Source organism: Pelodiscus sinensis, chromosome 4 (genome assembly GCF_052426305.1).
Source record: "Pelodiscus sinensis isolate ZL-2025 chromosome 4, ASM5242630v1, whole genome shotgun sequence".
NCBI lineage: Eukaryota > Metazoa > Chordata > Testudines > Trionychidae > Pelodiscus > Pelodiscus sinensis.
Window position 1 is genome coordinate 2699909 of NC_143055.1, and position 27598 is coordinate 2727506.

Sequence of the window (27598 nt, forward strand, 5' to 3'; positions counted from 1 at the left end):
ACTATTTGAGAAACTCACCCTGAAAATAAAAATCAGGGCACACAATTAACCAATGCTAGGTTAATAAAAAGGAAGGAGAAAGAACTTTTATTATTACAACAATATTCCTGTTGCAAGCATAGTGACTAGATGGAAAGATAACAAAATATACACTTGGAGAGACGTCATGGGCCTAGAATTTAGTTACAAAGAAAAGCCAAAACATCTTTTGAACGGTGCCCAGATCTCAGATCCCATTCCCAAACCTTAAAACAATAAAACCGAATGGATTTATCTAAACTTTACCCTACTTACAGAAAGTGAAGGATTGTTCCTTGGGGAGAGAGGCGTGTCTGTATGCCTCTCTCTGTAGCTGCAGAGGAACTGTCAGAGAGACAAAGGAGGGAAAAACCCAAATTCCTTTGTCCCAGTTTGAAATTCCGACCTACATTCCTATTGGCCACTCCACCTGGCTAGGTGTAGTTAACCCCTTAGTCCCCAGGCTGCTGGCTAACCCTCATAATCATGACAAAGGGCAACAAAAATGATTAGGGGGATGGAACAGCTTCCATATGAGGAGAGATTCAAAAGACTGTGACTGTTCAGTTTGGAAAAGAGGCGCCTAAGGAGGGATGTGATAAAGGTTAATCAATGCATGGAGTGAAGAAAGTGAGTCGGGAAGTGTTACTGACGCTGTCTCACAACACAAGAGTCAGGGGTTACCCACTGAAATGTATAGACAGTGGGTTTAAAATAAACAAAAGGAAGTATTTCTGCACACAGTGCAAAGTTAACTTGTGGAACTCCTTGCCAGGGGACGCTGTGAAGGCCAAAGCTATAACAGGCTTCAGAAAAGAATATTAGCCAAGATGGCCAGGAATACATGCCCCTGCTCTGGGTGCCACTAGCCTGGAATGGGTGACAGGGAAGGGGTCACTTGATGGCTACCTGTTCTGTTCATTCCCTGTTAACCCCTGGCATTAACCACTGTGGAAAACAGGACACTGGGTTAGCTGGACCATTGGCCTGACCCAGTGTAGCTGTGCTTGTGTTCTAATCCCGAGCTTGGCGCATTCTCTCTCCTAAGTTCAGGAACAATGCCGGACTGGAGCCCTATATATTCTCCCAGGGCAGAACTCCCTGGTTTTACACAGCGTGGGTGGAAGTAGAATCAAACAACGGAGCATTTTCTGGCCCTAAAGTTCTGAACAAACCTTAATTAACCAATCTTTTTGCAGCAGGTGGCATTAAGTATTTGTATTTCTGTTACACTTAGGACACAGAACACAGGTGGTGCGTCTTTATCCCCATTTTACAGACAGGCAAACTGAGGCAATGAGTGACAGCACCCCAAACTTCCTGATTTTGGACGCCCAGCTTCTGGGCCCAATAAAAGCACCAGCCGCTCACTCTAGGACAAATTCCCGACTGGGATGACTCTGTTAACTTGAACGGAGTTACCCCAGGAACCGGTTTGGCTCCTTGACTTTAAGGGGAATTGCGGCTGGTTGGCGCTTCTGAAAATCTGGGCCCAAGAGAGATGCTCAAGCCCCTGCCCCTCTCCCTGCCCCGCAGACTTACACACAGAGAGACATGGCAGATGAGTAGCAAGGCCAGAACGGAAGGGATCTCTACCCAGGGATCTACTGATGGCCTGGGTAGATTTGCTCTGTTCCCCTCCGTCTGCTGCAGCCTTTGGCTCGTGGGGAGTCAACTACCCCGAAACTCTGCATGGCGTGGAGGGTTCCTGCGTCCTGATCCCCTGCACCTTCAGCTACCCCAGCACGGTGACCCCCACGAACGGCATCATGGCCATCTGGTACAAGGGTTACGAAGAACAGCGCATCGTGATCTACCACTCGGCCACTCCCAGCGAGGTCAACGGCCAGTTCCAGGGCCGCACTGAGCTGCTGGGCAGCCCAGCCACTCAGAACTGCACCCTGCTGCTACGGGGCCTGAGGCCCGAGGACAGCGGGAAGTATAACTTCAGGTTCGAGATCAATGAGGGCGACCGCTGGTCAGACCTACGTGGGGTGACGCTGACAGTTACCGGTGAGTATGGAGACGAGCTGGCCCGAGGGGGTGAAAGTACACCTGCTCCAGTGTGTGTCATGAGCCCTGTACTGCTGCCAGCTGTGGGCGAGTCTCCTGCAGCTCCTGCTTTTGCAGCAGCTGAGTTCTATCCCTGGTGCTGCCATGAATGTCCAAGGGTACAGCACCATGATGGAGGAATGAACTGGCAGCGCTGCTAGCCCATTGCAGATACCCCAGAATATCCCCGTTCTTTCCATCCCTAGGTGCCCCCAGCAGCCCGACCATTGCTGCCCCAGACGACATAAGGGAGGGCACGAGAGTGAACTTTACCTGCTCCAGTCCATACGCCTGCCCGTACGACAGCGTCACTCTGCAGTGGAGGGGCTACAATGCTCCGGGCGCCACCGTAGTGGGGACGGTGCAACTGGACACGGCTGGGGCCCTCCGCCAGGAGACCCTGGTGACCTCCTTGTCCTGGCAGGACCACTCCAAAAAACTGTCCTGCCAAGTATCTGTTGGCGCTAAGCAGGCAGTGGGGGAAATCGCTCTGCAGGTGAAATGTGAGTAGCTCAGACGCGGGCCGTGCGGATGGGGAGGGAGGACCAGCCGCTCCGGCCGCGGTTTCTCCATTGCCCAAGTCACGTCTTAAGAACAGAAGAAGTCTTCTCTGCACACAATGCTGCTAGTTGTGCTCTGCCACCCGCCCAGAAATTCATGGCTGGATTCAAATGGGCGTCTGGGCTCCCTAAATCCTCTTCCAAGCTTGACTCTGTAGTTTAGAACAGAGTTGTCAGACCTGTAGATGGGGAGAAAACAACATGGTTTCTGGAAAGGGAAATCCTGCCTTACTAATCTGCTAGATAAAAAATAGTCTGGTAGCACTTTATAGACTAACAAAACATCTAAGAAGCGGGCTGTGCCCACAAAAGCTCATGATCCCATCGATCTGTTTTGTTTGTCTATAAAGTGCTACCAGACCATTTGTTGTTTTTTAAGTTTATCCTGTACAGTGACGCAGTGGGGGGGCTGTCTGCTCCCCCCCCCCCCCCGCGCTGCGAAGTGTGATTCCCACTGACACATCCACATGTGGTAATGTAGTGTCAGTTCCTTGCGGGTTGCTATGCTGTGGGCTGTGGCTGACCCCTACTGGCTGGTGTCCAGAGCACTGCCTAGCAGGTGGGCTGCCTAGGTCACATAGACAAGGACCCAACCGGTCAGACCGGTTGAGGGCAGCAAGGGAACTAAGGAAGTGAGTGTGCAGGGGAAGGGGAATCTGGGGCTGGAACCATGAAGGAGACAGACTAAGGAGGGGGCTAGGAATCTAAGGGTCCAGGGACCCCATCTCAAGGGGGTCTGAGGCATCCTGGCCCAGACTCCTGTAGCCACATCATGTCTATGCTGTGCTGTACCCTGGAGAAGCAATACACCCCCTCTATTCTACTGGTGGGTGGAGTCTGTTCTTGCTGCTACGGGGCTGCAGGATTGGAGGAACCCCAACTCACCGTCATACAGACTAACTTGGCTACCCTCTGAAGCTTCTGAATAATCTATTAGAGCATGGGTTCCCAAACTGGGGGGGCGTGACTCCCTGGGGGGGGCGTGAAGAAGTTCCAGGGAGGGCCTGAGGCGACCCAGCCTCCCCCATCAAGTTTTGCTCCTCTTAGCCGATGGGGACTGTGCGGCAGCCACGTCCTCCCCACGGCACTGGCTTCCTGGGCCCAGCCCGTTCCAGTCCCTACTCATGCTGCTGCCTCCTTTCCGGGGGGCGGCGAGGCCCCAGGCTGTGCTGCCCAGGGGGCGCGGTTTGGAAACAGCCTGGAGTCCCGGATCCAGCCTCCCGCGATTCCCGTCTGTGGCGGCGCCCGTCAGGTGCTTCATTCCTCGCCTGCCACTTCCTTCCCCTGCCGCCCCTGCAGACGCCCCGAAGGGCACCAAGGCGTCGCTCAGCCCCTCTGCGAAGAACATCCGGGTGGGCGACAGCGTGACGCTCTCGTGCAGCGTGAACAGCAGCTTCCCCGCCGTCACCGCCTACCGGTGGTACAAGGGCGAGGCCGCCCTGGCGAGCCAGCAGAGCCTGACGCTGCAGAGCGTGACGCGGGACGATTACGGCCCGTACCACTGCGAAGCGGAGAACCCAGTCGGGACAGGAGTGGCCGAAGCGGTTGTGCTGTATGTTTTCTGTGAGTATGGCAGACGGGGGCCTCGGGTCCCTTCGGGATAATCCACCGGTGGGCCGGGGGAGATTGGCGGACACTGCCCGTCCACTGGCCTGGCTTCCTGTGGTTCTCACTGGCCACGAATCACTGGTCCCGGTCAGTGGACACTGCGGGGAGCCGTGCCGGTGGAAGCGCCACCTCAGCAAAACGGATGAGCGGCGTGACGCAGGCCGTGGGTTGCCCGCCACGTGGTTTCAAGGTGACCACATGCAGCAAAGAGGCCTAAAACCAGTCCCTCATCTAGGCCAGGATGGCCAGAGACGGGTGTTGTCACAAACCAGCAAAATTCTCTCCACCCTAATGCAACGGACCGCCTACCCCAGTGGTTTTCGCTAGAGTTGGCTGGGAACTTTGCGAGGAATGTGGAGTTGGGTTTGTTTGGTAATAAAATGCGGATTTGTCAAAACCCAAACCGTTTGCAAAGCAGGGTCGGTTGGAAGGACTCTCGCCACTCAAAAATGTCACAGGAAACATTTCTGAAATGGTAATGCTGACCAGTGTTGACGTGTTGACATTGGAGTGTTACCATTTTAAAGCTGAAAATGACTTTTTTTTTTAAAGAAATGTTCATACATTTTGACTAAAAAAGTTAAGGGGCAAAGGTCAAAATCAACCCAAAACAGGCCATTGACCCAAACCAATTTTTTCTCCTGTTCACAAAAATTTGAGATTTTGACTTTTCGTCCCAATTCTGGACAGGAACATGTTTTTAATGTCTCCGGGGTTTCCCCCGACCCTCTGGTTAGATGGGAAAACTGTTTCATACTCAGCTTGATTGATCACCCTCATGTCCGAGGGCCTCGCATGCACCAATGATCCTACCCTTTGGGAGAAGGAAGTATTGCTAGTTCTCTTTCACACATGGGGAAACTGAGGCACGGAGCGAGTAAAGGACTTGCCCAAACACAGCACGCCTGAAGTGTAGGAACAACTGAGTCCCAAATCTCCTAGGACCCAATGAGGTGGATTAACCACAAACCCAGCCTTCCTCCCCATTTACTCTTGCATCCCAGAGAGGATGGCGTCTTCACGCAGCGCGCAGTCAACCTGTGGAACTCCTTGCCAGAGGATGTGGTGAAGATCAGGACCTGAATAGGGCTCAAAAAAGAGCTGGACATATTCATGGAGGTTAGGTCCATCAATGGCTCTTAGCCAGGATGGGTAGGGACGGTGTCCCTGGCCTTTGTTTGTCTGGAAATGGATGACAGGAGAGGGATCATGTGAGGATACCTGTTCTGGTCACTCCCTCTGGAGCACCTGGCACTGGCCACTGTGGGCAGGCAGGACACTGAGCTAGATGGACCTTTAGTCTGACCCAGCCTGGCCATTCTGATATTCTTAAAGCTTTATAACTGTCTTCTTGAATCCGGATGGTGTCCAATTCGTGGCTAGAAGCTTGACCCTCAGTAGCCCTTCAAATCGGGCTGCTGCCCTCTCATGGGTGCCGAAAGTTGGCTAGGCTCAGCTGGGTGTGTCCCACGTGCCCCGTTCCCTGACTCAGCAGGGGTCCGGAGCACTGGGGCACCTCGCCCTGTTCTCTGCCCGTGGCGCAAAGCAATCTAGCGCCCCAAAGGCGGTCACATTGTGGGGTGACTCGGGCAGGGGTGAGGGGGTGGCCGGGCGGTGCTGGTGGCCCACGCAATGCCGGTCAGACTGGACCATCTGCCCGCCCCTTCTAGCGTTAACCCACCCTGCTGTCGTCCCCTGCAGCTGCCGTGCTCTCGGTGACTCCTTCTGCGGAGACCCAGGAAGGCCAGAGGGTCACGCTGAGCTGCGACGTGCCCGGCGACGACAGCCAGGACCTCACCTACAGCTGGTACAAGAACAACGTCTGGCTCAAGGCAGGCACGGCCCGCGCCCTGGTGTTTCACCAGGTGGCCGCCAGCGACACCGGCTACTACGCGTGCAAGGCGCACAACGACAAAGGGAGCGAGATGTCCCAGGTCGTCGGGCTGAGCGTGTTCTGTAAGTGTGCCGCCCAACGCGCGCGCAGCTCCCGCCTGGGCACAGACCCACAGGGCCCTAGAGCAGGAGGGGGCCTCGCGAGAGCACCGGATCCAGTCCCCGGCGCTCACGGCAGGACCACGCGCCATCCAGATCAGTCCTGAGGTGTCTGGCCAAGCTGCCCTGCCATATCTCCAGCGATGGAGATTCCCCAACCCCCCCACGCCACAGGGCACCGGGATCATGAAGGGTTAATCGATGATGAATCGATGGGAGGAGCTCGCCAAGGAGAGGGGCAAACTGCAGAGCTTTGCCCACGGAGGTCTCTGGGTGAAGGAGAATGTGGGTGGCCCACAAGCCCCTTCCCCCGCTTGGAGGAGGCTAGCCCCATGGCTCCTGCCCCTGCCTGCCCCCCCACCGGAGCCCCTGGGTGCCAGCCACCCCGCAGTGCCAGGCGCAGCGCTGGGCACTGAGTTCCCACCAGGGTGGGGGCCAGGCCGCGATTTAGGGGAGGTTTAACAGGGGCAGCAGGAATCACAGGCGGGGGAGGCTTTGCCTTCCTAAACCGCCAGTCTGGCCCCGCCCACGCTCTGGCCAGCGTACGTGCAGGAAGTAGGGATGTGGGGGGAGCGTGCGGCACCCCCAGGCTTTGCACCCAGCTTCTCCACACCCAGGCCCCAGCCCCGCTGCCAACCTGCCGCTGGCTCCCCCAGCCTGGGGTCACGGCCTCTGGGTGGACTCTCCGGGATCCCCCCCCCCGCCACCCCCCAGAGCCCAGGCCGCCAGCTGTGGCTGTGGTCTGGGAGAGATGGCCACCCTAGGAGAGACCCCCCGCCTGGGCGATGGGGGGGGGGCAAACAGGTGCGATTCCCCCCATCTTCCCCCACAGCGCTTCACCGCCCGGCTCGGCACAGCCCCAATGCCGTGTCTCCCTTCCCCCCACAGACCCCCCGCGGGCGCTGGCGATCGCCTTGTTCCAGGAGACGCAGGAGGGGCGGCTGGCCATCGTTCACTGCACGGTGGACAGCCACCCGCTCTCGGCCCTGGCCCTCTACCACAACGGGGCCCTCCTGGCCAGCAGCAGCTCCCATGCCGCCCCCAACCAGCGCCTCAGCGTCACCGCCTCCCACAACTCCCTGAAGCTGGAGCTCCGGGACGTGCTGCCGGAGGACGACGGGCAGTACCGGTGCACGGCGAGCAACGCCTACGGCAACGCCACCGCCGTCCGGCTCTTCCACGCCCAAAGTGAGTGCGCCCTCGGGGGCTCCCGCTGGGGGGGGCTGCCACAGAGCGGCCGCTCGCCCCCTCCCGGATTTGGGGCCTTCTCTGAGGAGCATGAACCTCCTCACAGGGCAGACCCTGGGCCACGTGGTCTCAGCGCCCCAGCCAGCTGGCGCTAACCTCCCTCCCCGGAGGGGGACAGGGGCAGGAACGGAGTACAACTGACTCTTCAAAATGGCCCCAGTACAAGAGAGACCCCTGCCCCCTCGGGTGCCTAACACCCATCCTCCTCCAGGGGCCATGTGCCTCTGGCCCCAGGTTCACAGCCTCTGCCCACCAGGTTTTCCCTGGGTTCTGGGCCCTCTGGTTCCAGGCCTCCCTTGTCCTTCAGCCCAGGGTGCGGCGGCGCGTCAGGTTCCCCTGCCCCCTGCACCCCCATAATGGCATGGACAGACTCCCCCAGCCAGTAGAACAGAGGGAGTTTATTGCTTCTCCAGGATACAGCACAGCACAGATGTCACCAGGTTCCAGGGCAGGCCTAGGATGCCTCAGGCCCCCTTGAGATGGGGGAGTCTGGCCCCCTAAATCCCAGCCCCTTTCCCTAGGCTGCTTCCTCCATGATACCAGACTAAAAACCGTCCCTTCCAGCCCTGCCCCCCAGCCAGGAGCTGGCCTCCCCTCCTTCCTTTGTTTCTCTCCCTGGGAGATAACTGGTCGGACAGGTTGGGAGCCCCTTGCATAATGACTCATCCCCTGCCCTGCTGGGCCGTGCTACAAACAGCTGCCAGCGGAGATCACCCACAGCCCACCGCCCAGCAAAGCAACCAGCAAGGTACCTCCCACTACGTCACACAGGGCAACCCTCAGCTCTCTCTTACCTGGCTCTCCTCCCTTTCTCTGCCTTGGGCGCCTTCCTGTGTGAGCACCGCTCTCTTCCCAGCTGGGCTGGGGCCCCCGCTGCGCCTGGCCACTCCCACCCCCTCCGCAGTCAAACTCACAAACTCACCGAAAGCTCCGAGCCAGTGCAACATGGCCACCGTTGTTTGTATTTTTCCAACGTCTTCATGCGTTTGGCTTTGAGAAATGCCAGCGTTTCGTTTCCCTTCCTTTCACGGCCTCCTCTCTTGACCGAAATCACGTGGGCGCTGGGCGGAGTGTTCCTTCCCCGCTCGCTTTTCCCTTTCCTCATTTTTCCTTTTTCCACTCGGTGACGTGTCCCGTCTTCCCCCCCGTTTCAGACCAGTTAGGCTATGTCTAGACTGTAGGGATCTATTGGAAAAAGCTACGCAAATTGTGCTCTGCAATTTGCGTAGCTTTTTACAATAGTTTTTTCGGAAGAGGCTTTTCTGAAATTTGGCCCTTCTACAATGGAACAAATTTCGGAAAAGCCTCCTCTTTCGAAGGATCCCTTATTCCTCGTGGAATGAGGAATGCAGGGATCCCTTAAAGAGCACATTTACTCTTCCGCCAAAAAAGCGGAAGAGCAAACTTATTCCCTGCATGCGGCGGAGTTTTCCTGGGATACACCCCCGCAGCGTAGACATAGCCTTAGAGAGCAGCAAAAGGGAAAAAAAGAAGAGGAAAGTGGAAGGGGGAGGAGAAACAACCTCGCCAGTTTGCTCATCCAGTTGGATACACAGAGAGGGAAGGAAAGAAGAGAAAAAAGAAAAAATACCCAAAATTTATAGTTTCCAAATTTAAGGAATTTTTACATCTTTGAAAATGAAAATGAAACCAAAATGTCACTGGGAATAAACGGAAACATTTAGTTCTGGTTAGAAATTTCGTATTGAAAAATGGCATTTTGCTCAACAACATAATCCCTTTTTAGCAAATCCCATTTTTTTCAGTAGGAAAATCTTTGGGATAAAACATGTGGGCCAGCTGTAGCTATAGAGTGCTCACGGACTGATGCTTTCAACTTACTTTTCTCCAGTCTCCTGGATCGGGCCTCGAAGAAGCTACAGCTGATGACAAATGCAGATGTTTGGGTTCTGGCTAGGTGGGGAGGAAGAGAGCGTGTTCTGGTGCTGAAATTCTTATTTCTGAGCCAAGATGCTTCATACCGGCCTGGTGTCTCCTTAGAGAATTCTTTTCTTTTCAGCTGTCTCTGGAAGGAACCTATTACTTTGATTGGAAAAGCCAGGGGCCTCCCTTGCAGAACTAGTCAGAAAACGTTTGGAGGTTTTTTTCCTGTTGGAAATTTTGAGTTTTTACCCAATTTTTTTGATTTCTTGGCAAAAAAACTGAAAAATTAAACTTATTGATTGAAAATTTTCAACTACAGCCTGTCCCCGAGTTGCGAACGGTCGACTTACGACCGTTCGCATTTACGACCGAAGCTGTTGTAAATGGCGGACCCCAAGTTAAGAACATGATCTGCACTTACGAACAGCATGGTTGCATGTAACTCTTTGAGGTCCAACTTACAAACAAACCGAGTTACGACCAATTGCTCGGTCCGTAACCGGTTCGTAAGTCGGGGAGAGGCTATAGAAGCCAAAAACATTTCAGTTTGGAAATATAGTGATGGTACTTTATGGGAATTGTAGTGTAGGGGCTTCATGGTCCCTTTCACTTCTATAGTCCAGAATCCCTGGCCAAACCACAATTCCCATGATGCATCCTGGCTCCCTTCTTGCCGAGCGACCACAGGTGCATCATGGGACCTCCTGGTACAATGCATCACAGGAGATATATTTTCACTAGGGAACCCAGCCCACAGAGAAGAATGGGGGCAGGAGATCCCAGAACTACAACTCCCATGAGGCACTGCAATAGTATCACTTCATCAAAGTGTTTCAGCTTTGGCCATAAACTTCTCTGGGTTTGGATGTAGGGTTGCCAGGTGTCTGGTATTCACCCGGACAGTCTGGTATTTTTGCCTCCTGTCCAGTAAAAAAAAATCAGAGAATACTGAACACCTGAGATGTCCGAAATTTTCTGATTTTTTCCCTGGCTAGGAGGTGAAAATGCCAGGCACCTGGCAACCCTACAAACACTCGGTGCCCGGCCTCCTGCCCCCCCCCCCCCGATTCCCTCCTGGCCCCCAATACCCCCAGCCTCCTGACCCCAACTTACCTGGTTCTGCAAGGCTGCCGGCACAAAATGGCTGCTGGCAAAAAGACCCAGAGGAAGTAATGCAATCCCCGCACTCACTCTTAAAGGGGACATGCTGTTTTAATGCTGTTTTATTTAATTTTTTTTCTTTGCTTAATAAGTCTTGGAGTCCTTTTTTTTTTCTTTCCTTCAACAGAATGTTTTACCCGTGTTTTGGGGTTTTTTTTGGGGGGGGTGTCGGTATTTTTGTTTCAATCATCTGGCAACCCTATTTGGATGTTAGAGGTTTTTTGACAAACAGTCATGTTTCCCCACACAGAAAGCAGACTTCTTTTGTGGAAAACTTAGTTTTGCAACACACACACAAAAAAATCTGTGGAAAAAATGTATGTCAACAGAATTTTTCCACCCCCTTCAGCTGCCTGCTCTTTTGGGGCAGCTATCCAAAGGTGGTTGGACAGGCTGAAAGCCATCTCGCCAGTCATACAGGGGCCTCTTCTCCTTCCCCCAAGCAGGAAACAATTAAACAGAACAGCAAAGAACGAACCGCAGCCCACAACGCTGCTGAGTAGGCAAAACCAGCCACAAGCAGGGCACTGAATGGAGGCTCAGCAGCTGGACTAGAGGCCCGATTCCAGTGTCCCTGGCGTCCTTGCCTTCCCCTCCCCCTCCCAGGACTCCCTTTGCCCTCCACGCAGGAGCTGATCAGCCTGGGTGAGGCCCGGAGCGTACGTCGTGGGTAACGACCCCACGAGGCTTCACCTCCAAGTTCCGACTCCTCAGCTTCCCTCCCTCTTCCAGCGGCCAGGGTGCTGATCAGTCCCTCCCCGGAGGTGCGCGAAGGAGACGGGGTCACCCTGAGGTGCGTCGCCACCCGAAGCGCCGAGGAGGGGACCAGCTACATCTGGTATAAGAACGCCAGGTGGCTGAAGGAGAGCTCTGAGAACACCCTGCTCCTCCCGGCCGCCGGCAGCAAGGACGCGGGCGCCTTCCAGTGTACGGCCCGGAATAGCCGAGGCAGCAGCACCTCTCCGGCGGTGCCCCTGCGGGTGCTGTGTAAGTCTGGCCTCCCTTCCGCAGCCCTCGGAGTAAGGCAGGAGGGGGAATTCTGTGTCCGTAGGGATCTGGCTACTACGCCGATCAGCTGGGGGACATCTTGGGGAGTGTCCACACCCCAAAGGCCAGGGTCTGCTCTTATTTACCCCACTGTGAAACCAAAGTGATCCCCGAATCAGTGGTTACTCCAGACTTACACCAGCCTGTCTGAGTGCGGAATCCGGCCCTGACCACCTGTAGTAAGGAAGTAAGATGGGAGTCGGTTATCTGATCAGTCTGGAAGTACCGCCCTGGTCATGAGCTGATGCTAGGCCCGGCAACCTCCACACCCCAGCAACCTTCTCGCTGAAGTCACCCAGGATCTGTCTACACAGCAGTGCTCTAGCTACCCCGCGTCTATTTCGAAATAGAGCGGACCTGCTATTTCGCCATCCCTGTAAACCTCATTCTATGAGGAGTAAGGGATGCTCGAAATAGCCTTTATTTCAATTGTTGGTGCTGTGTAGACAGCACCAAATTTCAAAATAGACTCAAAATAAGCTACACAATTTGCATAGCACAAATTGCGTATCTTTTTTTGAGTTTTGGGCGCTGTGTAGATGCACCCACAGTGGGGCAGCACTGCCGGAGTTGTCATCTCACAGGTGAGATGTAGCACCGGTGTCGTGACCATTCATGGTAGATAAAAGCAGGCCTGGACTGGCACTCTGCATAAGAATACAGGTGGAACCTCTCTAATCCGGCACTCTCTGGTCCGGCAACCTCCGTGGTCCGGCATGATTTTAATTAGCCAGATGTCCACTTTGCATGGGTGTGGCCAAGTTTCCCGTGGACCCATAAAGTCTGTTTACAGCCGACAGTCCTAGCTCTCAGTGTTCTGGGCTGTGATTTAGCTCTAATTTACCCCTCCATGTCTTCTAAGACCCAGCAAGCAGTGACATTGTGGGTAATGTTGCCTGACAATATTGACCTCCCCTGGTCCAGCAAATTCTCTGGTTCAGCACCAGGCAGGTCCCGAGGGTACCAGACTAGAGAGGTCCAACCTGTATTAACTCCCATGCCCGGCCCAAATTCCACCTGTGGCAATTGCCTCTCTTCTCCCTGTCGTTTTAGCAGGAATTGGTTGGTTTTGCAGCCTTAACTTCAGCATAACGTCGCCACGTGCTGTTCACCAGCTGCTATGTTCCACCCCAGAGCTGCATGTGCATTTCAGTGGTGAATAAAGTGTTCGCTACTCACAGTGTCCGTATGAGTTTAGATTTCTGGCCTCTATCGGGATGTAAGGTATTGCCAGCCGTGTTCCCTGTAAGCTGAGCGCTTGGGCGGCCACCCAGTAGAGATTCAAATGCCACCCGGACGATTAGCAGAGCACCCACCACTGGTTACGTGTTTGTCTATGGTGGTGCACATCTGTACATTCCTTGGTGCATATAACAAAATTGATTCCACACACGGATGGAAAAAATGAGAGGGAACATTGGTTGCCAGGGTTTGTCCTGATGTAGTAAACAGTCATACGTCATACAATGTTTTAACCCTGCAGTCCCACCGAGACGGCCCCTGATGAGCTCCCTGCTCGAGACGCCGGACAGGCATGTGGGTGTGATCCTGTGCACGGCCGACAGCGACCCACCAGCTGAATTAGCCCTGTCCAGAGGCGATGACTTGGTAGCTTCCACCAGTGGCTCCCGCACGCTGCCCGGCCAGAGGGTCAGTGCGACGGCCTCGCACAACAGCCTGCGGGTGGAGATCCGCGAGGTGGCGCTGGAGGACGAAGGGACGTACGTGTGCTCGGCTAGGAACGCCTTGGGCAACGCAAGCGCCTCCATGGTCTTCAGCGCAGAGAGTGAGTGGGGGGGACCCAGGCAGGCCGGGGGGGCCAGGCCCTGTGTGGGTGCCAAGGGATGATTCATGCGGGTGGCTGTAAGAACCACGCCCGGCCGTTCCGGTGATTGCTGTGGGGTTCGCTGGAGGGGCAGGTCGTGTCCTGCCACGGTGTGACCCACACGCCTGCCGGGGGAAGGGCACTGTCTCACGGGGTGGCACGGAGACCACTTACCGAGAGAGGAGTTTCCTCTGCAGCCGTGGCTTTCAAACGAGGGGGGGCCCCAGCGCTGGGCGGGGGGATGTCGGGTGCTGGGGCTTGTGGCTGCAGGGGGATCAGGGGAGCAGTGGGGGGCTGAGGCAGCTCCCTGCCTGGCCTGGCACTGCAGACTGCGCTGCACCCCAGAAGCAGCTGCAGCAGGCCCGGCTCCTAGTTGGTGGGGGGAAGCACTGTCCCTGCTCCAAGCACTTGCTCTGCCCTCCCATGGGCTGGGAACCTGCTGCCGGCTGCTTCTGGGGCACAGCCTGGTCTGCAGGGCCAGGAGAGGCAGGAAGCTGCCTTAGCCCCCCTACTGCACCGCTGAGTGGGAGCTGCTCGAGGTCAGTCCCTTCTGCACCCCCAAAGCCGGAGCCAAAGCTCTCACCCTCAGCCCCACCCCATCTCTGACAAACAGAGGCCAGGGACACCATTTCTATCCCCTGGCTAATAGCCTCTTATGGACCTAACCTCCATGAAATTATCTAGCTTCTCTTTAAACTCTGTTATAGTCCTAGCCTTCACAGCCTCCTCTGGCAAGGAGTTCCACAGGTTGACTACACGCTGTGTGAAGAAGAACTTCCTTTTATTAGTTTTAAACCTGCTCCCCATTAACTTCATTTGCTGTCCTCTAGTTCTTCTATTATGGGAACTAATAAATAACTTTTCTTTATCGGCCCTCTCCACCCCACTCATGATTTTATAGACCTCTATCATATCCCCCCTCAGTCTCCTCTTTTCTAAACTGAAAAGTCCCAGTCGCTTTAGCCTCTCCTCATATGGGACCCGTTCCAAACCCCTGATCATTTTAGTTGCTCTTTTCTGAACCCTTTCTAAGGCCAAAATATCTTTTTTTTTTGAGGTGAGGAGACCACAACAGTACACAGTATTCAAGATGTGGGCGTACCATAGTTTTATACAGAGGCAGTAAGATATTCTGGGTCTTATTTTCTATCCCTTTCCTAATCATTCCTAACATCCTATTTGCCTTTTTGACTGCCGCTGCACACTGTGAACGTTTTCAGAGAACTATCCACGTTAACGCCAAGATCTTTCTTGACTTGTCGTAGCCAAATTAGCCCCCATCGTACTGGACGTATAGTTGGGGTTATTTTTTCCAACGTGTATTACTTTACACTTATCCACTTTAATTTCAAAACCTCTGGCCTCCCGCCTTAGCCGCAAGCCAGCTGGCTTTTTGCGCAAGCGGCAGAGACTCACGCACTAAGCGAGAGAGGTCCCAGGTACAGAATGGCTGTAGTGAGGGACTGAGCAAGTATCACATTGTTTGGACATCCTGAGGGCCATTAACTCCCGGGACGACTTCCCCAGGGCCCGGACGGATTCTCCCTCCCTGGCAATTTGGGAATCAGGGAGATGTGCTTCTAAAAGCTGCTCGGGGGATTATCGTGGGGAAGATCTCTGGGCGGAGCTACTCAGATCACAATGACCCCTTCTGGGCTTAGAACCCATGACTCCATGGGTGATTCACTACTGAATCCCCCTTTTCACTCCTGAGGGGGAATGCCTCCCATTTCCGGGGATCCTGTGGAACCGCGGGGCACTGAATAGCACAGATTCATGGAAAGACAGGTCAGCTGTCTGATCCGTCACGCGGGAAGGAAGCTGCCCGGAAGTTCCGCGTGTCCGATTTGGGCCTTTTGCCTGAGTTGGCTACGTGAAACCGAGCGTGTGCGCGTGGAGTCACCATCGTGGAGTCATCCACCACCTCACAAACGACTTCGGGCCGTGCAGTGTTCCCAAGCCGTGGCCGTAGGACAGATTTTCAGGGGACAGCGGTAGGAAAGTGGCTGCCTGAGGGCAGGGTACAGGCCCGCGTGTGGCATCCGAGACGACTCGGTTCATTCGCGGCGAATCAACGACAGGCGTGAGATTTGCAAAACGTTTCCCAAGCCTCGACGCGCCAGAGGCGACGCCTCCCCTCCGCGGGCCAGATTCTGCTGGTGGGAACGCGGTAAATCCGGAGTCGACTGTGACACGTTTACACCGGTGTAACTGTCAAAGCACCATGCCAAAGGTCATCTCACAAGTGCTGGCTGTACCCTCCCCCCACCCCATTTCTCCCCCACAAACGTTCACACGCGCTCGATTGTGCATCCTCCAGGACTTCGCGTACTGCGGTTTTAACTATGAAAACGACACTCCCCCCGTTTCTGAGAGCTTGCTCCCCTGCCTCAGAGAATGACAGAGGCTAGCCCAGAGCCGGGTTGAGTCTAATTGACACGTCCCACACAATGGGGCCCCAGTCCGTCTTTTGGGAGAGTATCCTGCAGCTGCATGTCAGGAAATTAATTGTAGGGTCCAGACAACTCCCCCTTGGGCTAAGCCCATCCCTTGCACCCCCACCAGCTCCCTCCCGGGTCTTCCCTCTGTAGCAGGCATTGTCTTGTGCCCTGTGGCACCTCTGTGTAACTGCCACCAGGTGGATTTGAACCTGGGACCTCAGTACAGGAGCCTCTGCCCTCTGAGCGAAAAGCCAGCTGGCCCTCAGCCCATCCTGTAGAGGTCTCTTGTTCTTAGCGGTTGCTGTGGTCTAGGTGCCACTGCATGGGACAGTGCCCCACACTAGAGCTCTGTCTACACGCACGGCTTCTTGTGCGAGTAATATGCAAATGAGGCTAAGCGTGGAATATCGCCGAGCCTCATTTGCATACCTAACGAGCCACCATTTTTTTTCAGAAGAGGCTCTTGCGCAAGGAGGAGCGTCTACACTGCCCTTCCTTGCGCAAGAAAACCCCTCTTGCGCAATGCCGTTACACCTAGTACTTTTCAGGAAGAACGGCATTGCGCAAGAGGGGTTTTCTTGTGCAAGAAGGGGCCGTGTAGACGCTTCTTCTTGCGCAAGAGCCTCTTCTGCAAAAAATGGTGGCTCATTAGGAATTCAAATGAGGCTCGGCGATATTCCACGCTTAGCCTCATTTGCATATTCCTCACGCAAGAAGCCGCGGGTGTAGACAGAGCCTGGGTGTCTGGGTTGCACCTGCATCTCATTTGTCTCTCTCCCCGTCAGCCGCCAGGATCGTCGCCACCCCTGCCTCCGAGGTGCAGGAAGGCCGGGGGGTCAACCTCACCTGCCAAGTGAGCAGCAACTCCTCCGCCACCACCAGTTACCGCTGGAACAGAAACGGCCAGTGGCTGGCCGAGGGCCTGGCCGGCTCCCTGGTGTTCCGGCAGGTGGCCAGCACGGACGCCGGGGTCTATTACTGCCAGGCCACCAACAACGGCACCCGCAGGAGCTCGGCCTTGCTCTCGCTGAACGTGCTGTGTAAGTTCCGGGCACTGGGCAGCCTCGCTAGTCGGGCCCGTTCCAGCCACTGCAGCTGGGTGCGTGGGGCGGGGGGGTGGTCTGTCCGGGGGAGGTGCCTCGAGGCATGCCGACGGACACATGGGGGTATGGGTGCATGGGCTCCTATCGTGTGCATGCGTAAGATTGTGGTAGTGTGGAGTGTGCACCCGTGTGCATTGTTTGCATGAGAATGCACACATGCATATGCCTGTCTGGGCTCTTGCGTGCATGCCGGCGCATATATGTGTGTGTGGCAACACGTATGTGCACATACAACCTGCACGCCTTCACACTGGCACTCTGGGCCCACTTGGGGCTGAATCATATGGACGGTGAAGACCTTGTCATGCCCTAACCAGAGCCCAGTGACCAGTCTTTTCTTCTGTGTGTCATAGCCCTCGTACTGCTTACCGCTAGTGGTGATTCTCCGCTAGCTCAATCAGCCAAGATCCCATGCTGTCTCTCCCCGTCCCCTCCTCACATATCCAGGCTGCTTGCTTCAGGCTCCAAACTGCTCGCCCGGCTTCTTCCAACTCGCTGCAGGTTTTTTCACGTCAGCCTCCAAACCTCCGAAACGCCTCCTCTGTATTCTCCTGCTCCTGGTCTTTAGTGTCAGCTTCTGCTCTGCCCTGCACATGGCCTGGTCCCTGTGTCCAAGACCACCTCCTCCACCATGGATCCTGCCCCTTGGAACGGCACCAAGAGTAGATTTCAGGGGTTACCATAGCAAGCTATAACCAGAGCACGTCACAATAAATAGCCTGTCTGTAATTAACCGGCTAATGTGGAGAGACTGTGTGTCTGTGTGTGTGTGGGGGTTAGAATGCACATAAGCATGTGTGTGTGTATTTTAGTATGCGTGCATCTTAGAATGCGTGTGTGTATTTTAGCGTGTGTGTGTTAGAATGCGTGTGAGTGTGCGGTTTAGCATGCGTGTGTTAGCATGTAGCTAAGCATGCACGTGTTGCATACAGTTTTAGAGAAGTACGGCACCCCTAGAAAGCCGACACCCCTAGGCATGTGGCGATTGTGCCTAACTGGAAACCGGGTCCCACATGTGAGCATGCGTGTGCCTTAGAATGTACATGTGTGTTCTGGCACACGTGGGAGCATGTGTCTCTGTGTGTGATTCTTTCGAGTGGAACGGAACCAGCGCTTTTCTTCTGTGCGTCATAGCCCTCGTACTGCTTACCGCTGGTGGCGATTCTCCGCTAGCTCAATCAGCCAAGGAGCGGCGTCCCATCGCCGTGGCTGTGGTGTGCAGCAGTGATGACAATGTGCAGGGGGCTTTGGGAGGGACACGGTGGGTCCCCAGGATATTCACAACTCAAAGGCGATCTTTCCTCCCGACTCTTCAGACGCCCCCAGGAATCCCCGGATGACCTCGTTCCTGGAGGCGGAGCTGGGCAGCCTGGCCATCATCCGGTGCGCGGTGGACAGCAACCCCCCCGCCCTGCTCTCCCTGTATAAAGGAGACGAACTTGTGGCCTCCTCCGGCCCCGGCACAGCAGCCGCCCAGCGGGTCAGCGTCACCGCCTCCCAGAACTCCCTGAGGGTGGAGCTCCGGGACATGACGCTGGAGGACGAAGGGAGCTATCGCTTCACCGCCACCAACCCGTACGGCACCTCTTCCGGCCAGCTGTACTTCCGCGTGCAAAGTGAGTACCGAGGAAAGGGCTCGCTCTGTCCTGCCTTCTGCGGGCTGCACCCGGGGCTGCTCACCTGTGTGTCCTAGACCCCACGCTGCTGGGCGGGGTGGAGATGCGCCTTTGGCTCCAGAGCCTCAGGAGCGCAAGATCCAAGTTCGATCCCCGCTCTCATTGTGGACCCCCTCGGATGGGCCTGGGTGGGGTCCCTTTAAAGGCCCCTGCACTAGAGACAGCTGGGAGTCCACAACCGGCCGGGAACCCCGATGAGGCTCCCAGAATGCACCTGGCTAGAAATACCACGAGATGGGCCTTCCTTGTGGGGAGGTTGGGCCCTTGGTCTTCTGTCCATTGCTAGCGGGTTTGGCCTAAGTTCCCCTTCCCTGCAGCCTTCCCCTTCCTGCCCTTTCTGGTGCGGCATAAACAGCTGCCACGCTCCACTGCAGAGGTGGCTGCATCGGGAGGGTGGGGGGTCCGGACTGTAATGCACCGAGGAAGCATTCGGGGTCTATCAGCGCTCACTAGGATTCCTGATGTCTCCCTGAGAGGCAGGCAGAGCCCTGCGCAGGCAGCCAAAGATCCCTGCCCCAGGAAGGCTACACACCAAGGACTCCATCCGGACGTCCTCGCTCAGCCCTTCCTCGGGCGAACGCTCGTCGCCTTTGGGTGCGTGAGCACGGAGCGCAGCCGCTATGGTCCCAGCCCACCTGGACATGGCGGGAGCCCACTCTGAGAGCCGGGCCGAGATCTAGACGTCCCATGTCGGAGACCAAGGGCTGAGTCACAACCGGCCCCATCTCTGGGTTCAGCTCTACCCGTGGCACGTCTGGCCCATCTGGGGGGGAGGGCAGGGCGAGGCGTCCCCTTGCTGCCGAGAGCCTCGAAGTCATTCTCTCTCTCTGCTGTGGCCTGTCTCCATGGCTAGCGGCCCGAGTGCTGATCAGCCCCTCCCCGGAAGTGCAGGAAGGGGACCGTGTCTCCCTGACCTGTGACGTGACCGGAGACGCGCCGGAGGACGCCACCTACACCTGGTACAAGAACAGCCGCCGGGTTCCGGAGGGCTCCGAGCGCTCCCTCACCTTCCCACGCGTCACCAGTGGGGATACCGGCTCCTACCACTGCCAGGCTCGCAGCCCCGAGGGAACCGGCCGCAGCATCTCCCCAGCCGTCAGCTTGCACGTCTCATGTGAGTGGCGTTGTTTCTCCGGGCGTGGCCGCTCCAGTTCTTATGGAGGTCTATGGGCAGCCACCTGTTGATAGTGGAGCCACCCGCTGCATTGCTTAGCTGCACACAGGCCGGGTGCCCTGCGTCTCTCCCAAGCCATGGCTGGAGGGTGGGGGGAGGAATGGCTCGTCACTGGAGCTGGTTGGGAATTTCCCCACCCGCGCAGTTCCCATCAGGCAATGCAGGTTCACCGGCAGCAAAGCGTGCCGCAGCAATGCGCCGTCTGCGGTCAGAATTCATTTTGCAAAGGAAAATGCAAAAAGGGCGTTTTCCACGGGGCGCAATGTTCCATCGACGTGTTTCTTGTTGGCACAGAACGTTTTGCTCTTCCGTGTCGACAGGACTGGGGACGTCAGGTGGCTCCAGTTTTTATTACAAAATCTTACTGTGTGTTTTAGAAACACGAGTCTGTCTGTCTGTGAGTCCATGTGTTCAAGAGCGCCTCCTACAGGATAAGAGCTAGGACCACCAAATTCAGTAGGCAGACTCCTCTTAAAGCAAGCTCAGAGTTTGGCTGAGCCAAGACAATGGGATGTGCCTGGAATTGGATTGTTTCTCATAAAATGGAAAGGGAGGGTGTAGCACAGGCGTGTCAAACTCGAAGGGCCTCACAAATGAAAACTGATAGCTTTCGGGGCCACCAAAGAAAATGTACTTCTATCAGAAAGTCATAATTATTTATTATTATAGATTATATTTTAGGTATACTTTATAATTTTTCAGGTCTTATTTTAATATAATATAATATAATTTGATAATATAATATAATATAATAATTTGACGTGTAAAACTATTTGCCCATATAAAATAATTTGTAATTTAAATATAAATTTTAGGAACTTTTTAATTTTATATAGGATACATAGCTTGTTTTGTTGAAATAAAAAAAAAAGTATAGACCATGGTTAATCAAATAGAACAGGCTTCTGTGAAAATTTCAGATACTTTGTAAGTTTGAGATTTTGCAGAAACATATAATATTCGTGCAATTGCAAAAAATTGACATATATTTATTGATATACAATGAATATACATTTCGTGATTTTAGTTGGGAATAAATAAATAAAAAGCAAAATGTTAACAAAACTTCCCCCTTTTCTCTCCCCCAGAGCCAAGCACTCCCATGCCCCCGTTCTAACCCAATCCCCCTCCGCTCCCCCAGAGTCCCCTCCTGCTCTAACCCAATGCCTCGCCCCCTCCTCCGGAGCCAGGCACCCCCAACCTAATGCCTCCTCCCTCCCCCAGAGCCAGGCACTCCCAGCTCCCCCAATCTAATGCCTGGAGTCACTGCCGCCACCACACGTTTCTTCCTTGGCCACTGGGGTGGCATGAGCCGTCATTGCGGTGCTGTGCGCAGAGCAGCCGGGCGGCCGGCTGTGATCTGCACTCAGCCCCATCCTCCGAGCGGCCAGCGGGCTGCACTTTATTCTTTTATAAGAATGTCGTGGTGGGCTGCAAAAACTTTCCATCGGGCTGCATGCGGCCTGTTTGACACACCTGGTAGCCAGGAGGGACAGTTGTTCTGCAAAATGACCACAAGGGGGCAGCAAGGGGACTGGGACAGCTCTAACCCCAGTGGGCCAGCAGGGGGCGGGGATGGAGAAAGGGACAGCTGGCTCTATCTGTTTCAGAGAGTTTGTCTGTCTGTCTGTGTGTCTGTCTTTCCCCCAGCCCGGGGACATGCACCCTGCCCCTGGCTGTGCCTGCTGGAGCTGCAGCAGACATGGACAGGTGCTTCTCTCCTGGCCCCAAGCTGCAGCAGGGAGAGATGGTGGGGGTTGCCCTCCCCCCCAGGGTAGCCTGCACCCTGAACCCCTCCCCCCCCCACTCCACCCCAGAGCAAAGAGCGAATGAAGAAAAACAAAACGCATTTGAGTTAAGGACCAGAGCGACGCTGGGTGCATCTCCTAGTAGAATCTAAAACGGAAACAAGGAGGCGACCTCGGTACAGCCCCTTTCAGCTGTGTCCAAACGAAATCTGTCGGTTGGCCTGAAGCATCATTGTTTTCCTTCTGAATTTCGGGGAGCGGGAAATTCCAGCGCTCTTTGGTTGTGGCCCATTCTGGGAAGTGAAAAGGCCGGTTCCTGCCCAGCTCCGATTCTGCCGGCAGCCGCTGCTGGCCTGGCTGCTCTAGGGCAGCCCATGCCTCCCGGGGTTCGGGCTCTGCTTGGGACGAGCCCGATGCAGGAGCCCAAATTACCCGGCAATGCTCACGCTGACCTCAGCCAAGACAGCCCAGAAACCACGGGGAAGAGAAGTTCCCTCTTATTTTTCCCATTTCCAAGCAGAATGAATTTTGTTACGTGCACCAATGTGCAGGTGACGTGTGACACGGAGAGGATGTGTGACGCGGAGGTAAAGCCACTCATCACCTTCCCATTGGTGCTCATAACAGAATTCAGGGGGTGGGCCAAGGGGTTCTGAGCTTGGGAGGGGGCTCTGGTCTGGGACAGAGGCTTGGGGTGGAAGGGTTCTGGTTGGGGATGAGGGGTTTGGGGTGCAGGAAGGGGCTGCAGGCTGGGGGATTTGGAAACCCAGAGGAGGCTGCAGGTTGAGGCAGGGGGGTGAGGCAGGAGCAGCTACCCGACAGAGTCAATGAAGCTGGGATTCAAATATTGCGGCAGTCAAGACGCAGATTGGTCGACGGGGAACACCTTTGTCGGCCTGGTCGACGGGGAACACCTTTGTCGGCCACTCCTGTAAACCGTGTTTCACGAGGCATAAGGGAGCGGTTGGCAAAGGCTTCCCTTATCGATTGATCCACGTCTTGACTTGTGCGCTGTGCCGACGATCAGCTGAGCCGGCCCAGCGCGGCAGCCATTTTTATTTTAATGAAGCGGGGGATATTTAAATCCCCACTTCACTGGCTATGCCGGGTAGTCTGATTTACACGCCGGCAGAGGCACGTAGTCTAGACATACCCTAAAAGTCTAACTGGCTGACACTTCAAACCCCAACAGCCACAGTGACCTCAAAAGCGAGACCTTTTCACTTTAACCCTTTGGAAGCTTTCTCCCCCCCCAAAAACGTTATTCAAGGCCGGAGATTTGTCGATTTCACAAGCAGGACCGTTTTCAGTTAATCAAGATTTTTTACCTCCCCCACCCCACGTTTTACACTGAAAAGTCCCAATCAGCTCTAGAAATAGGGGCCAGACACAAATATTCATTGGAAGGTACTCACAGTGGAATGGGAGAGGAGCTGTTCGGACTCTTCCAGGCGGATCGGTCTGTCTCTTCCTTTTCCCGTTATTGGGAGTGTGGGAGGGGCTGCAAGGCGGCACGGTCCCTGCCCCGGAGAGCCTACACGACAAAAGGCCTTGAGCGGTGAAGGGGGGAGGGGAGAGGGTCCCAGCACCGACCTCTCAAGCGGCCGACAGTGAACGTGCTGCCGGTGACTCAGGCTGGCCGCCTGCTTTGCTGGTCAAAGGCGGAATCGTGGCAGGGGAGGCTCCGGGTGATGGGCGCGGCGAGCTTAACGCCAGTGTCTCGCCCCACAGATCCGCCCCGGCAGCCCCAGCTCAGCTCCCTCCTGGGGACGCAGGGCGGGCCGCTGGGGGTTCTCCAGTGCACCGTTGCCAGCGACCCGCCGGCCGAGTTAGCCCTCTTCCGCGGAGGGGAGCTCCTGGCTTCGAGCGCTGGCTCCCAGCCCGCGGCCGGGCAGCGCCTCAGGGTCTCCTCCGCGCACAACAGCTTGAGGGTGGAGATCCAGGCTGTGGTCATGGAGGACGAAGGAGAGTACGTGTGTTCAGCCAGGAACGCCTACGGCAACGCCAGCACCGCCCTGAACTTCACCGCCGAGAGTGAGTGCGGGGCTGGCCTCTGCCGCCCGCCGGCTGCCCCTGCGTTGGCTGTGTCCAGCCCCATGCATACTGCTGTGTCCAGCCGCCCCCAGCCCCTGCATACTGCTGTGTCCAGCCCCATGCATTCTGCTGTGTCCAGCCCCATGCATACTGCTGTGTCCAGCCGCCTCCAGCCCCCTGCATACTGCTGTGTCCAGCCGCCCCCAGCCCCATGCATACTGCTGTGTCCAGCCGCCTCCACCCCCTGCATACTGCTGTGTCCAGCCACCCCCAGCCCCTGCATACTGCTGTGTCCAGCCGCCCCCACCCCATGCATACTGCTGTGTCCAGCCGCCTCCACCCCCTGTATACTGCTGTGTCCAGCCGCCCCCAGCCCCTGCATACTGCTGTGTCCAGCCGCCTCCACCCCCTGTATACTGCTGTGTCCAGCCGCCCCCAGCCCCTGCATACTGCTGTGTCCAGCCGCCTCCACCCCCTGCATACTGCTGTGTCCAGCCGCCCCCAGCCCCATGCATACTGCTGTGTCCAGCCGCCCCCGCCCCCTGCATACTGCTGTGTCCAGCCGCCCCCAGCCCCATGCATACTGCTGTGTCCAGCCAACCCCACCCCCTGCATACTGCTGTGTCCAGCCGCCCCCAGCCCCTGCATACTGCTGTGTCCAGCCACCCCCAGCCCCTGCATACTGCTGTGTCCAGCCACCCCCAGCCCCTGCATACTGCTGTGTCCAGCCGCCCCCAGCCCCTGCATACTGCTGTGTCCAGCCGCCCCCAGCCCCTGCATACTGCTGTGTCCAGCCGCCCCCACCCCCTGCATACTGCTGTGTCCAGCCGCCCCCAGCCCCATGCATACTGCTGTGTCCAGCCGCCCCCAGCCCCTGCATACTGGTGTGTCCAGCCGCCTCCACCCCCTGCATACTGCTGTGTCCAGCCGCCCCCAGCCCCTGCATACTGGTGTGTCCAGCCGCCCCCACCCTCCTGCATTGGCTGTGTCCAGCCCCATGCATACTGCTGTGTGCAGCCGCCCCCAGCCCCATGCATACTGCTGTGTCCAGCCAACCCCACCCCCTGCATACTGCTGTGTGCAGCCGCCCCCAGCCCCATGCATACTGCTGTGTCCAGCCAACCCCACCCCATGCATACTGCTGTGTCCAGCCGCCCCCGCCCCCTGCATACTGCTGTGTCCATCCACCCCCACCCTCCTGCATTGGCTGTGTCCAGCCCCATGCATACTGCTGTGTGCAGCCGCCCCCAGCCCCATGCATACTGCTGTGTGCAGCCGCCCCCAGCCCCATGCATACTGCAGTGTCCAGCCAACCCCACCCCCTGCATACTGCTGTGTCCAGCCCCATGCATTCTGCTGTGTCCAGCCGCCCCCAGCCCCATGCATACTGCTGTGTCCAGCCGCCCCCAGCCCCATGCATACTGCTGTGTCCAGCCGCCCCCAGCCCCATGCATACTGCTGTGTCCAGCCGCCCCCAGCCCCTGCATACTGCTGTGTCCAGCCGCCCCCAGCCCCATGCATACTGCTGTGTCCAGCCGCCTCCACCCCCTGCATACTGCTGTGTCCAGCCACCCCCAGCCCCTGCATACTGCTGTGTCCAGCCGCCCCCAGCCCCTGCATACTGCTGTGTCCAGCCGCCTCCACCCCCTGCATACTGCTGTGTCCAGCCGCCCCCAGCCCCATGCATACTGCTGTGTCCAGCCGCCTCCACCCCCTGCATACTGCTGTGTCCAGCCGCCCCCAGCCCCATGCATACTGCTGTGTCCAGCCAACCCCACCCCCTGCATACTGCTGTGTCCAGCCGCCCCCAGCCCCTGCATACTGGTGTGTCCAGCCGCCCCCACCCTCCTGCATTGGCTGTGTCCAGCCCCATGCATACTGCTGTGTGCAGCCGCCCCCAGCCCCATGCATACTGCTGTGTCCAGCCAACCCCACCCCATGCATACTGCTGTGTCCAGCCGCCCCCCCCCCCTGCATACTGCTGTGTCCATCCACCCCCACCCTCCTGCATTGGCTGTGTCCAGCCCCATGCATACTGCTGTGTGCAGCCGCCCCCAGCCCCATGCATACTGCTGTGTGCAGCCGCCCCCAGCCCCATGCATACTGCTGTGTCCAGCCACCCCCACCCCCTGCATACTGCTGTGTCCAGCCGCCCCCACCCCCTGCATACTGGTGTGTCCAGCCGCCCCCACCCCCCTGCATACTGCTGTGTCCAGCCGCCCCCAGCCCCTGCATACTGCTGTGTCCAGCCGCCCCCAGCCCCATGCATACTGCTGTGTCCAGCCGCCCCCAGCCCCATGCATACTGCTGTGTCCAGCCGCCCCCACCCCCCTGCATACTGCTGTGTCCAGCCGCCCCCACCCCCCTGCATACTGCTGTGTCCAGCCACCCCCCCACTCCCTGCATACTGCTGTGTCCAGCCGTCCCCCACCCTCCTGCATACTGCTGTGTCCAGCCACCCCCACCCCCACATTCTTCTGTGTTGTGTCCAGCCATCCAGCCACCTGCCTCCCCCTTGTATCTATAGTCCCCTCCATCCACCCCCATCCACACCCTGCACCCATCCATCCATCTGCAAGTACCCACTTATCTGCCTGCCCATCCCCCTACATATCTCTTTATATCTATCCATCCTTCACCATATTTATCCATGTACCTATTTAATCCCTGCATCCCTGTATATACCCCTGAATTCCTCCATCAATCCCCCTTCATGCCCACTTTATCTATCTATCCCCCCAAACACCCTCAATCTATTTATCTATCCCCATACACCCACCTCTATCTCTATCCGCACACACGCCCTCTATCCATCTATCCATCCATCCCCCCACACCCCCTCTATCTGTCATTTTCTTGCCTTCTTTCCCCCAGCTGCCCGGGTGTGGATCTCGCCCTCCCCGGACGTCCGCGAAGGGGAGGCCGTTAACCTGACCTGCGCAGTGGACAGCGACGCGCCGGCGATGCCGCACTACACCTGGTACAAGAACAGTATCTGGTTCCGCGAGGGCCCCGCCAGGTCTCTCGTGTTTCCCAAGGTCGCGGCCGCCGACGCTGGGTCCTACCACTGCACGGCGACGACCCAGGACAGGGTTAGAAGCTCTTCCCCGGGCGCTCTGAACGTCCTGTGTGAGTCCTCGGCATGGGCGGGGGTCAGAGAAAAATGCCTCTGTGCACCCACCGGCTCCGCCCAGAGCGCCCAGCCCACCGGCGCTAGGAGAGGAAGCGGGATAAGAGACCACTCCGTATATCGGTGGGGAGGGGAGGCTCGACCTTCCGAAGCATCCTGCTTTGGCCACACATAGTGTGTGTCCCGGCCCAGTCTCCAGAAAGTGGACAGCGGCCCATGCAAACCACGTCTGAGAGGAAAGGCATCCAAACATTAGTGAGAGAGATGCCTCTGGGGGGAGCCTTAGGCGGCTGAGCTAGCCCTTGGGAACTGGGGGCTCGAAGGATCTGGGAATGGCGTCCAGGAAGGGGCGGGGGCTAGTCTGGGCTCAGGGAAGGGTCCTGGTCCCACCCTGACTCGCCAGAGAGGAAATTCTGGTGTTTGCCCATCCCCGTATTAGATCTTTGTCTGCTAGACTGAAGAGCCCGTTCGTCGATGTTCATTCCGCGTGTCGGTTCAGAGGGGACCGGGATTGTGGAGTTAAACAAACCCTTCTGCCCAATGTCTTGGCCCAGCCCTGAGGTCCCCCCAAAACTCAGCCAACGCACACCGGGTTCTCCTCGCTCCGGCTATCCTGCGTATCAGGCGCTGAGCCGAGAATGCGGAATGAACGTCGCTGAGAACGGCCCACGAGGACGGGCTTGGATTCTGAGCGGAGTCCCCGTCGCCGCGGTTCTAGCCCTGTTTGAGTTTCTCCTCTCTGAACAGTCGTGCAGAATTGATCCCTGGAGGGCGGGGGGGGGGGGCAAAGGTCCCCTTCACCCAATCAGAGGACAGGAACACACCATGTGACACGGAGGTGTCCCATGAACACACAGCTCGATTTTCATAGGGAACACTCGTCACACACAGCTTACT

The 27598-nt window shown here is 56.6% G+C and overlaps 1 protein-coding gene across 1 annotated transcript in view; it reads left to right on the forward strand.

Annotated features, from left to right (window-relative positions):
• SIGLEC1 (sialic acid binding Ig like lectin 1) overlaps nucleotides 1-27598 on the forward strand; it is a 72037-nt gene that overhangs the window by 10285 nt on the left and 34154 nt on the right. The window contains exons 3-14 of the mRNA XM_075931078.2: nucleotides 1672-2031; nucleotides 2277-2573; nucleotides 3930-4193; nucleotides 5940-6194; nucleotides 7119-7418; nucleotides 11256-11510; nucleotides 13054-13356; nucleotides 16622-16876; nucleotides 18256-18555; nucleotides 19469-19729; nucleotides 23269-23571; nucleotides 26446-26700. Of these exons, the coding sequence (XP_075787193.2) occupies nucleotides 1672-2031; nucleotides 2277-2573; nucleotides 3930-4193; nucleotides 5940-6194; nucleotides 7119-7418; nucleotides 11256-11510; nucleotides 13054-13356; nucleotides 16622-16876; nucleotides 18256-18555; nucleotides 19469-19729; nucleotides 23269-23571; nucleotides 26446-26700 (3408 nt within the window). The remainder of the gene's footprint in view (nucleotides 1-1671; nucleotides 2032-2276; nucleotides 2574-3929; nucleotides 4194-5939; nucleotides 6195-7118; nucleotides 7419-11255; nucleotides 11511-13053; nucleotides 13357-16621; nucleotides 16877-18255; nucleotides 18556-19468; nucleotides 19730-23268; nucleotides 23572-26445; nucleotides 26701-27598) is intronic.